This window comes from Kryptolebias marmoratus, linkage group LG23, assembly GCF_001649575.2.
Source record: "Kryptolebias marmoratus isolate JLee-2015 linkage group LG23, ASM164957v2, whole genome shotgun sequence".
In the NCBI taxonomy this organism is placed as follows: Eukaryota; Metazoa; Chordata; class Actinopteri; order Cyprinodontiformes; family Rivulidae; genus Kryptolebias; species Kryptolebias marmoratus.
Genome location: NC_051452.1, coordinates 16,169,815 through 16,186,990, shown reverse-complemented (window position 1 = coordinate 16,186,990; position 17,176 = coordinate 16,169,815). Strand labels below are relative to the sequence as shown.

Genomic DNA, 17,176 nt, shown 5'->3' with positions numbered 1-17,176 from the left:
TTTTACAATACATGGAAACATTTAAGATGAGTGCCCCATCGTAACTAAATTACTGCTCCTTTTGGTTAGCTGTAAAGTTTTTTTTTTTTTTTTTTTTTTTTTTTTTTTTTTTTTTTTTTGTTTCATGTAAGGGTTTTATATGTTAGCATGTACAGCACTGTATAAAACTTGAATGTTGTAAGGAACATGCTGTGAAAATTGATAAATAAAGTTTAAAAAAAAAAAAAAAGCAATATTAAGTAGAAGAATTGAATATTTTCTGAAAATGCAGTGTGAATTCTGAGTTTTGAATGACGGTTGGAATTTGCTGTAGAAGCTGAAAGTAAGCCAAAACTTAATGTTGCAAAACACAAACAGAAAGTAGCAAAAGGCTTACTAAAAATAGCAAAACGCCACTGAAGCCTAAAAGTTTTAAAATGGTAACAAAAAAAGCAAATGGCTAGCTAAAACCTAAAAGTAGCAAAACACTAGGTAAAAGTAGCTAAATTAAGTATAACATTTTAACAAAAATAGTATTAGCAGAAATAGTATTAGCAGTAACAATTGGTTAATGCTCAGAGTATGTAATGAGGATGATTTTCGGCTATGACCACACCAAATTGTAGGTCAATATTTGTAAAGCGGAATGAGTCATAGGCATTTTGTGTTAGCTAAGGTCAGTTAGATGTGGCAGCCATGTTGAATTGGGTTGATTTCAAGAGTTAATCAGCTGTAGATGTGCATCCAGTGATGGCAAGTTACCATCATCTGCAGAAATAAAAGTTAGTCAATAATAATTTAGTTCCTAATATTAAACCTTGTGGAATGCCACAAGTTATTCTTCTTCACTAGAATTTTTAAAGCATATAAATTAAACTTTTGTTGGTTTTTACCTACTGAAACCTCTTAACTAAATACCTTCTACCCATTGATTTGCAACACCTTTTCCATAATGTTGGAAGAAGCAGCAAAATGACTAATTATGTCAAAATCTTTAAATAAATGAATAAACATATCTACAATATAGTGTTTCTTACTACAGATGTTGATATATTTGCTTTAAATTTCATATTTGCTAAACATGATCAAATACTCTTCATCCCATGTTGATAATCATTAAGACAACCTAAATTCCCCATAAAGCTATCAACTCTTTTTAGAATTATTCTTTTAAGTACCTTAGAATCTGAGGCAATAAAGACACAGGTCTACTATTTGACAAAAAATTTGCTTCTCTATTCTTATAAATAGGAACCACTTTAGTCACTTTTTTATTATTGTTCTGATGATTATCAGATCCAGAGTTAGTCAATTCCTAAACAATTTTGGGCCCAAGGTGTGTGTTGTTTCAGTCGGCGCTACAGGTAAGATAATTTAAAAAATAGAGTAAAAGTGTTGTTGGTGTGTTGCCTGGTCAGTCAAAGGTGAGAGCTTACTTTTACTGAGTAGTCATTGTTTTCTTGTGTACATGTTTATCTCAGCAGGGAAGAGCTTCTAAGGCTTGAACACTGAGTACAACTACTTGGATATTCTTGGTGCTATGGAAACGTGGGTGCTCACAGCCAGGTGTCCACATGCAGAGGTCAATACACTAATTATCTGACTGATTATAATGGACAAGTAATTAAAAATAGAGAAGGGGGAATAAAGAAAAGATGGAGAGGTATAGGCCAACAGGGAGTCCGATAATGCAATGATGGATTTAGTCTTTATTTCAAAAACAAGTGTGTGTGTGTACATACTTAGGGTCCAATGTTGCTGAAAGATTGATTTTCATTACATTAACACACCTAATGTGGTCATGAGTGTTTCAATTTATACTTTCAGCTCCAAGTCCATTAGGTTCTAAGGAAGGACTGAATGTCAACAACAAGAGTTGATTATTCAAAAACATGGAGGAAAAATATATTTTAGTGATGGATTAATTAACATTTATTAGACTGATGGAGCATCTGAACTGTGAGAACATAATTGCTGACATTTAACTCAAGTAAAAAACAAAACAAAACAGGAAATAAAAATGTAATTCCCTTTAAAAGCATCTGAATGCCTCATAAGAACCACAAGGCAGCCACTAAAATAGTTACATTAACTAATGATGCAAAAATGTGCACAAGATTTGCATCTGCATTGCAAACCCCCAGAATCACAATTCTGACAAAGTTGGGACGTTGTGTAAAATGTGAATATATAAAAGGTTTAAACTTATAACTTGTACCATTTTAACCACTGTGAAGAATTCCGTCTTCTTTTAACAACGGTCTGCAAACATCTAGGAATTGAGGAGAACAGCTGCTAATTTCTGGAAGGGAATGTTGTTCTATTGTTGTTTGATGTAGGATTCTAGCTGTTCAACAGTCCTCAGTTTTGTTGGACTTTTACAGGAGAGGAGCATATGTCATTCTAAAACTTGTATATATCTTTCTACATATATTGACAGTGTCTTTTCAGATGTGTAAGCTGTCCATGCCAGAGGCAATAATGTACCCTTGTACCATCAGAGAGACAGGCTTTTAAACTTTGTGCTGATAACAGGCTGGATGTTTGTTTTTTTTTTCCTTTTTAGTACAAAGGATGTGACAGTGGTTTCCAGAAAGAATTTTAAATTTTAATTCATCTGACCACAGAACAGTTTCTCCCTAAGAGCCCGAAGATCATTGGCCCTGGAGGTTTTAGCTTGTAGCTACTGCACTGTTAGTTTAGATAATTTTGGCATTTGGGTACTGTTTTGTTGGTCTTACCTTTTTTCTACTGTTCTGTTGGTTTTGGCTTTGTTTTGCTAATATTAGCTTTCGTTCCGATGGCTTTAGCTTTAACAAGTCTGTTTTAGCTTCTTCAAAAAAATTTCAGCAAAGTCATTCAACCATCACACTGAATTTTCATAGAAAAGGCAAGCTTTTTTATTTACAATTTTCTACACAGAAACTCACTTAAAATGGACCAACTCTCCTTTAAGATCCCATCCAGACCCCAGATCTATGGATGGCTAATAGTGTTAGCGCAAGATTGTCTGAAGTGAATTTGTCACATAACTGAACAACTGTATGAACTTAACAGCATTTTAAAATGAGGGATGTGAACTAATGCTGTAATTTAGGGTTTCATTTGAAATCAGTGACTTGCCAGAAATAAAAAATCTGTAACCTTCATAGGTTTATTCTTGCATTTATATGCAATGCATAATAATTACTGCAAAATAAGTTTTCCTCAAGACAAAACTTCTGTAATCTGGATTTGTTATCTTAATTATTTTGCAGCAACACAACTATTTGAACTATTGACACTGATATTTCTTTAACAGCATTAATGAGACATATTGCTAAGATGTGAATTTCAAGGGTGCTAATTTAGGAACACATTTAATCCATGCTTTCCTTAGACTCGTTCTAGCTGTTTTAATTTGTTTTAATTAGTGGTCTCTGGGTTGCAACTTCCTGCTGATTTCAATTGCCCTACCTAATCAGAAACAAATTAACACACAAGGGCACTGAATGAATGAAATGATGTACAGTCACCTTGGATGTAGAACAAAAGCCTACTGCTCTAAATGCTTAAAGACTTAATTTAGATTTATTGATGAAAATGCCTACAGAAACTGAATTTTTCACCAAACTTCTGTGCATCAAATTTATTGTTGCACCACTAAAACAACAAACTCATGATGGAGAGGTTTGGTTACCATTTACCAAACATACAGGATCACATTTGAAGAGTTAAAAAATAAATAAATAAATAAGGAGTTGCTGTCAGTTTTGCTACTTTTAGCTTGTGTGTTTGTCAGGAACGGTGGAAAGCAAGAGGAACCCAGGGTGCAGACTCACTACGAAAAAACTAAAAAATTTTTAAATAACAAAACAGAAAACAAAGGGCTGGCGTGGCAGCAAAACAACTATAACAAAAATCCAAACAGTAGACAAAGGCGAGACAAGGCAAGGCAAAAACGAGGAGGGACCAGAGACAAGACATGAACCTAACACAAACAATGAACCGGCGGGGAGGTGGAGAAAATGACCAGATTTTAAAGCGCAGGGAAATCATGGGAAGTGGGCACAGGTGAGTGATTACAATTACAGACAGGTGGAGATGGGTGTGACAGGAAACCAGAAACTACTGAGCAGAGGACAGGTGGATAGTGACAAAACAGAACCATGGTATAAAGAAGACAAAATAATACAAAGACAAGAATCCAACAAGAAAAACCTAAATCATAACAGAACCAAAACCCAGACATATGGCAGTGTTGCTACTTTAAGCTTCTAGTTGCTGTTTTGTTTGTTTCAGCTTGCATTTCGCTACTTTTAACTTTTAGCTAGTGTTTCCTCCTTTTACTTAGCCCTATAATACTTTTAGCTTTTAGCAGTCCTTTTGCAACCTTTATCTAGTATTTGCTCCTTCTAGTTTCTAGCTAGTGTTCTGCTTCTTTCATATTTTAGCTAGACACCTCCTTCTTTTAGCTATTTGTTTGTGTTTTTCTCATTTTAGTTTCTAGCTAGTCATTCAGCACTCAGCATTCACATTACATTTTTGGCAGGGGGCAAAAATTGCAAATTCTCTAAATCGCGTTAAAAATTTGATGTCACCATAAATAAAAAGTTGTCCAACTTAATTGACAAAAGCAGTTTAAACAATATATTTTTTAATGGCGTCAGTTAACTAAAGTAAATTTTAGTGTTCAACATCTTTTCCTGCAGAAAAAAACATTATTTCCTCAGCACTTATTAAAGAAAAACACTGTTTCACCTGTTTCATTTATCATCTATAAACAGATTTACACTGGCTCTTAAAACAGGAACAATGTGAGTTCCCTATCAACCTAATAAAGAACAAGTCTTTTTAGTTTCAACTTCAGGATGTTTGCTTATTTTAGGGGACAGATGGCAACACTTTATAAGACAAAAGAAATGGTAGATAAAGGAATAGTCGAGTCAAATTTGAAATAATGTTCTGTCTAATATTTCTCAAGAGTGCCTTATCTGCTGTGACATTCATTATAGGTCACAGAGTATTGAAAAAGAGGTAAAAGTCTTTTTCCAGGCTCGGCTAATGGCTGGCCAAAAGAATCACTGTTCCCTTTCAGTCGATTCACTCGGTACAACACATGTACTATGGGATTTCACGCCCCCGCGTTTCCTGGCTGAAGACAGCTTTAATCACACTTTTAGGCAAATGACGTGATGACGACAAGTGACAGGCCCCGCCTGCACTATGTAACCACCCATCATCACAGTCATTCCTCAGTTCTTACGTTCTTCACCTCGCTAGGAACACCTCTTCGAGTCAGGCTAGCTAGCTGCTAGTTAGTTCTGTGTTTCCCAAAGCTGCTAGGAATTAGCTTGACTGCTTTTGTTGGTGTTAGCCACTGCTGCCTGCTGGTAAGCGTGCCTGCCCATGAAGTGCTAGTCTCGAGTTTTCCTGCATAGTTCAGCGTTTGTGGTTCGGGATGAGCACAAAGCTGACTCAAGCGAAGCAGAAGTCTTCTGTTTGCCCCTGTCCTCAGGGGTGTGGCTTCTCGCTCCACAAGAAGGACCAGCACAAAGCTTGTCCCGTCTGTCTGGGGTCGTTCAAGCTCGCAGAGCGTTGGCGGAGCCAGAAGCCTGCGCATTCTGTTGCCAGCTTTGCCGCTCGACCCTGGAAAGGCGGGTGAAGTTCCTGGAGAAGGTGCTGGGAGAGGCTGCAGTCTCATAGCAAGACCCTCTGCTCTCCGAGTCGGAGAACCTGGTTTCATCCGAGTCCGACGAGGACGGCTTTTTTGTTGGTGTCCCCGCTTCCAGCTCGGCGGACCACATGTATTATGCTGAGGAGTTAGCTGGAAATAAAGAAGGTGCTGCTCAGTCTCAGTTTCTACTGGACCCTCATCAGGCAAATGAGGATGTACTGGACATCGGTCTGGACGTTCAAGGTCTGTCGGAGGACAAGGATAAGTTTTTATTGGGTCAGGGTGCCGCCGGCGCAGCAGCAGCGGCGGGCCAGGACGACATGTCATTCCTTTCCTTGTACCGGCGTGCGGCTGAGAAACTGGACGTGAAGTGGCCCTGTACCCCTCCTGCTCAGAAACCGATGCGGTTTGCTGGGTTTTACCTCCCCATGGAGCCGGCCGAGGTCAAAAACCGTCTGCCCATGTTCCCAGATTTTGTCTCGGAACTGACGTTCTTGTGGAACAAACCGCTGTCCAACCGCGTTACAGTACCTGGCTACGGACAGTATCTGGACCTGGAAGGCGCTGAGAAAGCCGTGCTGGTAAATATTCCACCCATGGAGCCATGCCTGGCAGCGTATTTGGCGCCGTCCCACAACCATGGCTTGAGCGTCCCCACATCCCTTCCATCTAAGCTCAAGCGACCACTGCTCGAGCTCTGAGCTCCATATTCATGCTCCAGACGTACCAGGCTATGCGCCTGGCGGAGCTTGGAGCTCAGGTCCCGTCGGAGAGTCCGCTGGTACCACTCCTGAACGAGGCCAGAGTCACCGCAGATTACATCCTCCATGTGTCCCGCTGTGCAGCGCCTTATCTGGGCAGAGGGATGGCAGCAAAGGTGGTGACACAGAGGCACCTGTGGCTGACTCTCTCCAACGTCCCAGACCGGGCCGTCTACCTGGATGGTCCGGTGGCGGCTGATGGGCTGTTTGGACAGTCTCTTGACGCCATACAGGCAAAATTTGAGCTGAGGAAGAAACAGACTGAAGTGCTTTGCTGTATTATTCCTAGACCCAAGTCCAGCGCGAGCACTCACAAACTGGCGGTACCACCGCCTCCACCGAAGAGAGCGAGCCTCAACTCCCAGCCAGTACAATCTCAAATCCACGGCCAAGCTCCCCCCCTCCCGCGCTTCAACACTGTGGTAAACACAGCTGTCGGAGCCGAAGCCCCAAAGATTCTGAGAGAGGAAATAAACACACTGTTAGCAAAAGAAGCGATTTGAGTGGTTCCCGCTTCGGAGACGAACAAAGGTTGGTATAGCCGTTATTTCGTTGTTCCGAAAAAAGATGGCGGGCTCCGTCCGATCTTGGACTTGAGAGTGTTAAACAAGTACCTACGAATGTACAAAGTCAAAATGCTAAGACTCAAACATCTCCTAAATGCTGTCGGGCCGGGCTATTGGTTTGCAACAATCAATCTCACGGATGCTTACTTTCATGTAGCGATACACCCAGACCACAGACAGTTTCTGAGGTTCCCTTTCGAGGCCCTAGCCTACGAGTACGTAGTACTGCCCTTCGGACTGTCTCTCGCGCCCCGCACCTTCACAAAATGTGTGGAGGCGGGGTTAGCTCCCCTCAGAGAATAAGGAATCCGCATTTTAGCTTATCTGGATGACTGGGCTCTGATAACCAGCTCCAGAGAGCAGGAGATGAACAGCTGTCTCAGGTCCTGTCACACATTCAAGCACTAGGCTTTTCGGTGAATTTTCAGAAAAGCTTGCTGACTCAGAGTCAGCAGTTTTCAGCTGATGGGCATGATGGCGTCCATGATCACAGTAGTGCCACTCGGACTGCTGTAAATGCGCCTGTTTCAGCGCTGGACTCATTCTCACGGGTTGTGTGTGTCACGTCACCTCCACAGAAAGCTAACAATAACCAATAATGTTGGCTCTCAGACCTTGTAGCGAGCCCGGCCTGTTGTGCCAAGGCTCACCAATAGGGAGAGTGTCCTTTCGCAAGGTGGTGTCCACAGATGCCTCCCTGATGGGGTGGGGGGCTCTGTGCGATGGTGTGGCGGTGAGGGGGGTTTAGACGCCAGCACAATCCAAGCTCCACATAAACCACCTAGAGCTATTAGCAGTGTTGCTGGCTCTGAAACACTTTTGTCAAGTTCTGACGGACCATCATGTTCTGATCAGAACAGATAACACGACTGTGATTTCCTACATCAACAGACAGGGAGGGACACATTCACTTCCTCTGTTAAAACTCACACTCTCTTGCAGTGGTGCAGCATACATTTTCTGTCCATCAGGGCCACTCACGTTCCTGGACGGCTGAACTTAGGTGCAGATTTGCTCTCCAAAGGCAGACCTCTGGTGAGAGAATGGAGGCTTCACCCCTCAGTGGTGGCTCAGAAATGGTGTCTGTTTGGTGAAGCGATGGTGGATCTCTTTGCCACCAGGGCCAACACCCACTGCCCTCTGTTCTTTTCCATAACGGATCAGAACGCGGTGGTGGATGCGCTAGCCCACCCATGGCCCAATGTACTTCTGTATGCATTTCCCCCAGTGGAAATGATACTGCCTGTACTAGAGAGGGTGCACAGACAGGGTTTGTCTCTGATTTTGGTGGCACCCCGATGGCCAGCAAAGTCAAGGTATGCTGAGATAATCAGCCTGCTGGCAGCGGAGCCTTGGCAACTCCCTGTCCGTCAGGATCTCCTCACTCAGGCAGGAGGGGAGATTCTTCATCCACATCCAGAGCTGTGGAACCTGCATGCCTACCTGCTGAGAGGTCCAGCTTGTTAGCTAAAGGTCTTCCCCCTGCTGTAGTGGCGACAATCCAGAGTGCAAGGGCATCCTCTACTAGAGGCTTATATGCCTACAAGTGGCGAGCCTTTGAGCAGTGGTGTGAAGTCAAGCACATTGTCCCATTTCAGTGCTCAATGGTGGATGTTTTAACATTTCTGCAGGAGGTGTTGGATAAATGGCTCTTCTTTTCCACAATCAAAGTTTACCTGGCAGCTACCTCTGCCTGCCATGTTGGTTTCAATGGGGTCACGCCAGGAGCTCATCCCCTGGCTGTGCGTTTTTAAAAGGGGTCCGTGGACTGAGACCCGTGATTAAACCCAGTGTCCCTCCCTGGGACATTACCGTGATTCTTGAGGCTCTCTGTGATTTTACGTTTGAACCTTTGGAGTCAGTGGCTATGAAGTTTCTTTCATATAAGGTTGCTCTGCTTCTTGCTCTGACAACTGCAAAGTGGGTTGGGGACCTCCATGCTTTGTCAGTGAATCCGTCCTGCATTCAGTTTTCACCTGATGGCTCCAAGGTCTTTCTGCGACCAAACGCAGCGTATCTTCCTAAGGTTATACCTTCAGACTACAGCTCCATGACTATTGAGCTCTAAAGCTTTTGCCCACCTCCTTTTCCATCTGAGGAGCAGAGGAGGTTGCATTCCTTGTGTCCTTTACGTGCACTGCACATTTACATGGACCTCACACAAGACATGAGATTGTGTGATCAGCTGTTTGCTTGTGTTGATAACCCAGGCAAGGGCAAGACTCTGTCTAGACAGAGACTCTCCTACTGGATTTTGGAAGCTATTTCTCTAGATTACAACAGCGGGGGGCTCCCAATCCCGCATGGTGAGAGAGCGCACTCCACCAGGGGGGTAGCAACATCCTGGGCTCTGTTTAGAGGCGTACCCGTAAGTGATATCTGTGCTGCTGCCAGCTGGTCCTCACCACACACATTTGTTTGGTTTTATCGTTTGGATGTGACAGCCCCTTCTGTGGCTCACTCTGTTCTTTCTGCTGGGTCTAAGATGCTGCATTAGTGTGGTGTATTAACCTAGGTTTGATGGCTGCTTTGCGGGGCGTTTATATATGTCCCATAGTACTTGTGTTGTATCGAGTGAATCGACTGAAAGGGAACGTAATGTTATGCATATAACTACTGTTCCCTGAAGGAGAGGAACGAGGTACAACCTCCTCCAGGGACCAGTTGTTATATGCATAACATTACGTTTTTATGTTGTTGTTTTTTTCAGGCTTTTAAAACAACTCTTTCTCAAAAAACGATATACTGGTGTGAAAGACTGCTACACTTGCTAATATTAAACCCTATACACTTTTGCATGACACTGTTTAGTTTGTTACTGTTTTCTCAACTGAATAACATCCATGTTGCTACGCAAATGTATGTGTGTTGAGCATAGATAATACTTATATGTCATGCCAGTAGTGCAGAGGTGGGGAATAAATCAGCTAAACTATTTTCACACTGCTATGTCGTTATAGAGAAAGAGTTGTTTTATAGTCTGAAAAACAAGAAAAATAAGGTACTAACGATTAGACAGAACATCACTTTATAGTTGAGTCTTTAGGCTGACTGATGTACCTGGGAGCTGCTCAAATCCAGACTCTGGACCAGACGATCCCAACGCTGGGCAAAGCTGTCCAGTCTGGCCTCCAGTTTGCTGGCCACATCTTTGTTCTTGACACTAAACAACAGGTCCTGGCTCATGGAGCACAGCTTATCCATGGTGGGATGCGTTGCCTCAAGTTCTGCTTTCATTGTCTGGTGGAAAAAGCAAAAGGTTTTTTTTCCAAATGAACACACGAATTATGTATTTTGTGCATTACACTGAGAACATTTCTCTTTTTTTAGCCAATAGTGACGGAAGCTCTGGTGCAATAAAAACTCACAGCAAGACGACGCAAGCAGGCAGCCATCTCTGCCTGGTCTTTCAGGTTGGAAGTCTTAATGGAGCGAACCAACTCCTCCTTTTGGGTCAGCCAGGAGTCAAACAAACACTGTCAAGAGAAGTGAGAAAAAGAGAAAAAATAAGGAGGCCATGATGGGAAAAAGATAGTGGTTAAAGAAATGTGAAGTCTAGGTGAAGCAAAAACAAATGGTGGTAAAGTCTTGACAGAAAATAAGATTATAAGAGATGAGCTTAGAAAATAAAAAAAACTAGAAAACCTAAAAGGTAGATGGGTAGAGGAAAGGAAAGGGATGAAATTTAGATGAAAAGTATTGGAAGGAAGGGAGGGAGGGCAATAATTAAAAAAAAACAAACAAAAATGAGAGTAAAGACATGAGGCTGAAAAAGAAAAGATGGAAAGCAATAATTATGGCTGGTAAATGAAAGCAGAGAAGTAAAAAGAAAGATAAGAAAAAAGAGTGAAATAAGTAAATGATATAGAAGAGGAGACAGGAAAGATAAGATAGGTGGACAATTAAAAGAGGACTTCTGAAGAGAAGACAAAGAAAAAACACATAGGAAGGACAGACATGAAAAGCAAAGGAAATAGACCAGTTGTAAAGGAAACCATAAAGGCAAAGAATGTATTAAACTGAATTCAGTGTGTTTCTCTGATGCTTTAAATAAACAATTTAACTTTAGTTTTGCACTAATGATTCCTGATTTGAAAACATTGAACATGTGTGAAATTAAACCAATGACTCTTTATAAAGAGGTTCTCATACCATCATTTTGGGCACTGTGACAGAAAATGGATGTACAACCACTAAGTGTACCAGGTACTGACATATACATACAGCCATGGGACAAAGAATATCCACCCACTTTCTCCAAAGAACATTGTTTCAGAAATCTTGTGGTTCATTTAGATTAGCGTTTCTCAATGGGGGCGGTACCCCCCCCCTGGGGGGCGTTGAGAGGATGACAGGGGGCGCTGGCAGCAATATTTTCCAAAAGTGGGCGTTGATATTCTTTTGGGGGGTGTTTGCTTGAAGGTAAAGTTTACACCAAAGATTCACAACAATATCAGTTTAAACTTTGAACTACTTGCAAAAATATTGTGGCCTAAATTATTAAAACCGGCACAGAACTGCAGCTGTATCAATGGTGTTTCTCTTCGGTGCAGCTCCGTGCTGCCTTCAGGAGAACGGGACATCAGGATGTCGGTTTTATAATTTCTCCCACATGGCAGTTACTTTGTTAATTCTGAGAAAAGAATGCTCTCTTTAGTGGCATTTCCCTTGGAATTATTTCTTGTTCTTACGTGGGTTAATTTCTCTGACGGATACCCCGTGAGCTCATTGTTATCGCAGTGGTTAAACATTTACAAGAGCAATATTCTGTTGTCGGACTTTCCCTGAAAGCGTCCAGCATCCAGACGCACGTTAACTCTTTTCTGGACAAGATGCTTTGTTGACATTACTGCGGAACAGCGTTGCCAAAGCATACGAACACAAACCAAAAAAAAAACCCATAAAATATTCTAAAACCAGAGGCCTACGGCTTGACAAGTGGATCGCAGCAGCTGCATCAGCCGGTGTAGCACCGGATCGATCTCAGCTAACACCGCTGCTACTTTTGTCTTCAGCTTTATTTGTGTCGTTGTGAACTTTAAAGTCTTATCATCAGTCACAATCTTTTATTAGTCTATGAATAAAAGCAGGGCTCTCAAGTTTCATGCATTGACCGTGAGACACGCATTTCGTGAAGCGCAAACACTCACACAGCACTTTTTGAATTTCTCACACTAAAAAAATACACACGCACACGCCCTTTTTTTAAACCAGAACCAATGTGCAGCGCAATGTTTTCCACACGGGCTGGAGCACAATAGGGGCCAACTTATCGACTTTGTCACTATATTTAACGAGTTTTCAGATCCGTCTGGCAATGTTTTTAAAGTGACTAGCGAGAAATCTACTGACTTTTTTCTGTGTTATTGGAGACTTTGGCTGCTAAATGTGAGAAAGCACTCATTCTGCAGCGTACTGTAAGCCCTGCCCAGTTCCCCAAGTACTGACAGCTGTCAATCTCACAGCAGAGAGGACACCCGCTTCACTCTGTGTCCACAGTGGCGCAAATCCAGTAGCATTTTCTGTATTTACCAGCTGTCTGCGCATGTGATCGATAACAGAGACACGTCACTGATCAGGCGCCCTTCCGCTCCTTCACCTCCCCTCCTGTCGCACTCTCCTCAAGCACGCCCAGGAGAGCGATCGTTTTCATTTGAATCGTGTTGTCATTTGATGACAGAGAGCTAAAGATGGAGAGGCAGAAAGCTGAAGAGGCAGAAAGATAAAGATGAAAGAAAGCTTTTCAAAGTGGTTGAAAGACAGCATGAAGTTCTGTCAGGTTTTAATTAAACCTGTGTCAAGAGGAGGCAAACACAACCACACTGGCTGACTTGTTACAAGACTGACTGCTCTGATTTCATGTACAATACTCTTTCTGTGAGATAGTTGGAGAACCAATAGAGATTTACCAGAGACTCCAATGCTATCAATATTGTCCGTGAAACAGTTGTGATTTATGGTGTCAAACTTAGAGTTCAAGACAGAAGTGATGTTATTTAAGACTTTGAGTGTGGCAGTGGGCTTCCAAATAAACCATAAGCTGACCATATACAATATTTCCATCACTTTAGACACATAGCAGAATAGAAATAGGCCTTTAACTGTTTTAATCAGCCTGGTCTTCGTCCCTTAAAAAGAAGGACTACAGACATTTTCCAGGCATGATGGATTTCGAAGGTGTGTAGTTAAAGTTAAAAATGTCTGCAATAGAGACATACAGAACTTTTTTGTCTTGTCTGATCAAGACATTGCAATCTCTACAGTTTATTAAGCAGAAGTGTTACTATTCTAAAAACTGAATCAATGCTTCAGTTCAAGTGGACTCTCAAAACAGCATTTATTTTAAGGCACAGATGTAACATGAAACTTTGCATGTTTAAAAATGAGAAACAGTTAAACAGGTAATCCATCCATCCATCCATCTGTTTTCTTTACCTTTTTTCTTCTCCTTCCCAGGTCACAGGGGGCCAGTGTCTATCTCTAGCCATCAACTCGCGAGAGGTGGGGGAAACCCTTGACAGGTTGCAAGTACCGTTAATACAACTTTTTTTTTAACATACTACAAGACCCCCTTTTCATGGTCTAATCTACAAAACAAACATCATAGCAGGTCTGACTACCATATTGTCAACCTTACCTTTCACTCTTGCAGCCATTCTTGTGCCACAAATCACCCTTAATACTCCACCCCCTGCTTGCTTACTGTTCTTCTTTGTGTTCTGCCCAATTGGCTTGGATGGTTGTCCCTACCTTCAATCCATTCCTTCTAGTTTCACTGTTTCACCTGTTTCCCGCTTATCTGTCAGCTTCTATTGGCTTCCATCCTTCTTCTCTCCAGGCCACATCTCCAGACTCTCTTCCACCTGCTCCCTACTCTCACTACAGATTATAGTGTCCTCTGTAAACATCATAATCAGGGGTGGAAATTAAAAATTTTGTCCACCAGCCACTATGCCTGGTGGACAAATTTTTTTACCAGCCACTCAAATATTTTACCAGCCACTATTTTTTGTTGTGACAAAAAGTTATTTCATATGATGATGATGGAGGTGGGTGGAAGCAGTTGTGGTGCTCTACAAGCTGAACAACACCTCTTTCTGGACACTGCATGAAAATAACTAGATTTTTCTTATTTTATTTTTTTTTATTTTAAGCCATTAAAAGATGCATATCTGTACATAAAAAAAATCAGACAAGTGAAATTTATTTCTGTGGAGTGTTTTTGAAGTATTTTTTTGTGCTTTTGTAAGTTTTTGTGTGTAAGTTGTAATGTTTTTCAGACACTTGCTGCTTTTAATGCATAGATCTATTTGTGCTACCCACTTATATTTAACAGGTAGGATATTCTGATGAAGGAAGTGATTTTTGTGGTTTTAGAAAGATTTTCGACATGGATATAAATTGTTCCAATGCTATGCAAAGCATAACTCCTAAACTTCCACTTCAGTATCCGATGATATTGAACGAACCGCTATAGTTTTCGGTTTGTAAACATGACAGTAGCAGTTTTTGACGGGTAGCACCGACCGTTAGACATAGCTGTTTAGCCGTGCTATGGTATTCCTACCATAGCACGGCTAAACAGCTATGTCTAACGAGGAAGCACAGATCGTCAGAACACAGGCCGTAGGCGTGACCGCACACTGACCGACGTCATGACGTCATTGATTTAGTTTAAAAAAAACGCTGTTTAACTTTCGGTTCTTCCCTCGACTACTCTTTAAAAAAAAATTTTGTTGTCTGCCACCCGCTTAACTCCCGAAATGTTCCGCCACATTGCTAATGCTACTCCTCAAGTTGTTTCTTCTTCTTCTTGATTTTTATTGGTGGTTGGTAAACAACTGAAGGAATCAATACTGCCACCAACTGGTAAAGAGTGTTTGCTAAACTTTTCTCCTTCTTGCATTTAGCAGCAACTCAAGCACATTACTGTCCCCTATACGTCAAGAGGACAAATAACACCTTTTCTGTTCAAATTGCCAACCCGCCACAGTGGCGTGTGTGTTAATCAAATTCACCCGCCACTTCAAATATTTACCTGCATTTGGACAGTGGCAGGTGCTAATTTCCACCCCTGATCATAATCCACAAGGTCTCCTGCCTGACCTCATCTGTCAACCTGTACATCATCACTGTAAACTAGAAGAAGCTCAGAGCTGATTGATCCCTGATGCAATCCCACCCACACCTTGAAGCCATCAGTCACTCCACTGCACATCTTATCACTGTCTTGCTGTCCTTACATGTCCTGCACTACTCTCACATACTTCTCTGCAACACTTGACTTCCTTATACAGCACCACAGTTCCTCTCTTGATGCCCTGGCATCATTTTTCTCTAGATCCACAAAGACTTGGTGCAACACCTTCTGACCTTCACTATACTTCACCATCAACACTCTCAAAGCAAATATTGCATCAGTAGAGCTCTTTCTTGGCAAGAAACCATTACTGCTTCTCAGTGAATGAATGTCACCTAACTTCTTAACCTGGCTTCAACAAGTCTTTCACATATGTTCATGCTCATTAACTTTATGCCTCTGCAAGTACTACAGCTCTGCATATCCCCTGTTTTTTGAAAGTTGATACCAGTATATTTCTTCATTCCTCAGGCACCCTCTCACTCTCTAGAACTGAGGTAAACACGATGCAGTTATAAAGTCCACTGCCCTCTCTCCTGGACATCTCAATATCTCCACAAGTATGTAATCTGGATCAACTGCCTTTCAACTCTACATTCACATCATATCAGCCCTCACTTCCTCCTTACCAATCCTATGTACTTCCTAATTTGTAACAAGAACTAAATTGTACAATCAGCCATCAATGCTACGGCTGTGGATTTTGATCTATAGAGCACTAGAGTTGCATCATATTAGGAAGATTTGTGATGACATCAGCTGTGGTAAACCCACATTTTTCTTATTCCTTTTTTCTACTGTCATCTCAACACTCACAACACTCTAGTATTTCTGTAGCACTTAGCTTTAACATTTCAGTTTCTAAATCTGCTGTGGGAATTTAGGATATTGGGAATCCATCTGCTTGTTAAATGTATTATGGGGATCCAGTTTGGGTCTGTGATTTATTGCAATACTTTGCAATATTGGAATTGCAAACTCTGATATTGCAATAATGATACATTTTTGATTTTTTTGGGCAAGAAGCTGGGGGAATCTAAGGAACTACCTGCTTATAAGAAGCTGTGGTTTGGGTGTGGCCAGATTAGCCACTTTTTAGATCTTCACTTACCAGAAAAATAAATAAAACAAGAATGTGTAGAGCTATAACCAAGTTCTTTTAAATTTTTACCATTATTGTTTCCATTGCAAAAGACAAAATGTGAGAATATTTTGAGAACACTTAAGTTGTTTTTAGAATTTTTTTTAGGGACTGTTGGAATAGACATTTGTTTTTAAAGAATGTAACATAAATTAATTGTTTTCATGTTTTTCCTGAAAGTCTGCAAAATAGAGTAGGTTTGAGCTAAATGATTCTACTCATAAATGCAGCAAAACCCTTGTAAACTCATACCTGTTCATTGGTGAAATGCTGCCATTTCAAAAGAACCTCCTGAAGAAGAATCCAGCGTTCTTCTGTCCATCTACAAATAGCTGCCCAGCGGTCACCAAGAACCTGTCGACACACACACACAAACAAAACACACAAATATATTTTCTATTAGATTCTACATTAGAAAAAAGTGTTTTTTTATCTTTAGGCACTGTGAATGCTTATTCATGTCACCTCAACAGTTCATTGGTTCACATTTTGACTTGCCACACATTTTTTTGTTTTGTTTTGTTTTTTTGAGTTGTCAAAAATGCACTTTAATTCTTGCTTCTAGTTCTTTTAAAAATGACCATTATTGGACAAAAATTACAAGAATGACATCAGATTTTTATAAAGTTCAGAACAGTGACATATTATTCTTTTCTGAATTTTCTGTCACTCAAAACGTAAAAAAGGCTCCTCACGTGCTGTAATTTTGTCTTTTTCAATTGAGATAATATTTTTATACCATTTTCTTTAGAAATACATACATACATACATACATACATACATACATACATACATACATACATACATACATACATACATACATACATACATACATACATACATACATACATACATACAGTATTTTCTGCCCATAAGGCGCACCGGATTATAAGGCGCATGCTAAAACATACAGTCTAAAAAAAAAAAAAAAAA

The 17,176-nt window shown here is 41.0% G+C and overlaps 1 protein-coding gene across 4 annotated transcripts in view; it reads right to left on the bottom strand.

The window, feature by feature from the left end:
- dmd (dystrophin) overlaps nt 1-16,594 on the bottom strand; it is a 272,414-nt gene extending 255,820 nt beyond the window's left edge. For all 4 annotated transcript variants that reach the window (XM_037973934.1, XM_037973936.1, XM_037973937.1 and 1 more), the window contains exons 1-3: nt 16,496-16,594; nt 10,331-10,438; nt 10,023-10,202 (exon numbers count right to left, since the gene is read on the bottom strand). In XM_037973934.1, coding sequence (XP_037829862.1) covers nt 10,023-10,202; nt 10,331-10,357 — 207 coding nt within the window. In that variant the 5' untranslated portion in view covers nt 10,358-10,438; nt 16,496-16,594. The remainder of the gene's footprint in view (nt 1-10,022; nt 10,203-10,330; nt 10,439-16,495) is intronic.
- Between the last annotated feature and the right edge of the window lie 582 nt (nt 16,595-17,176).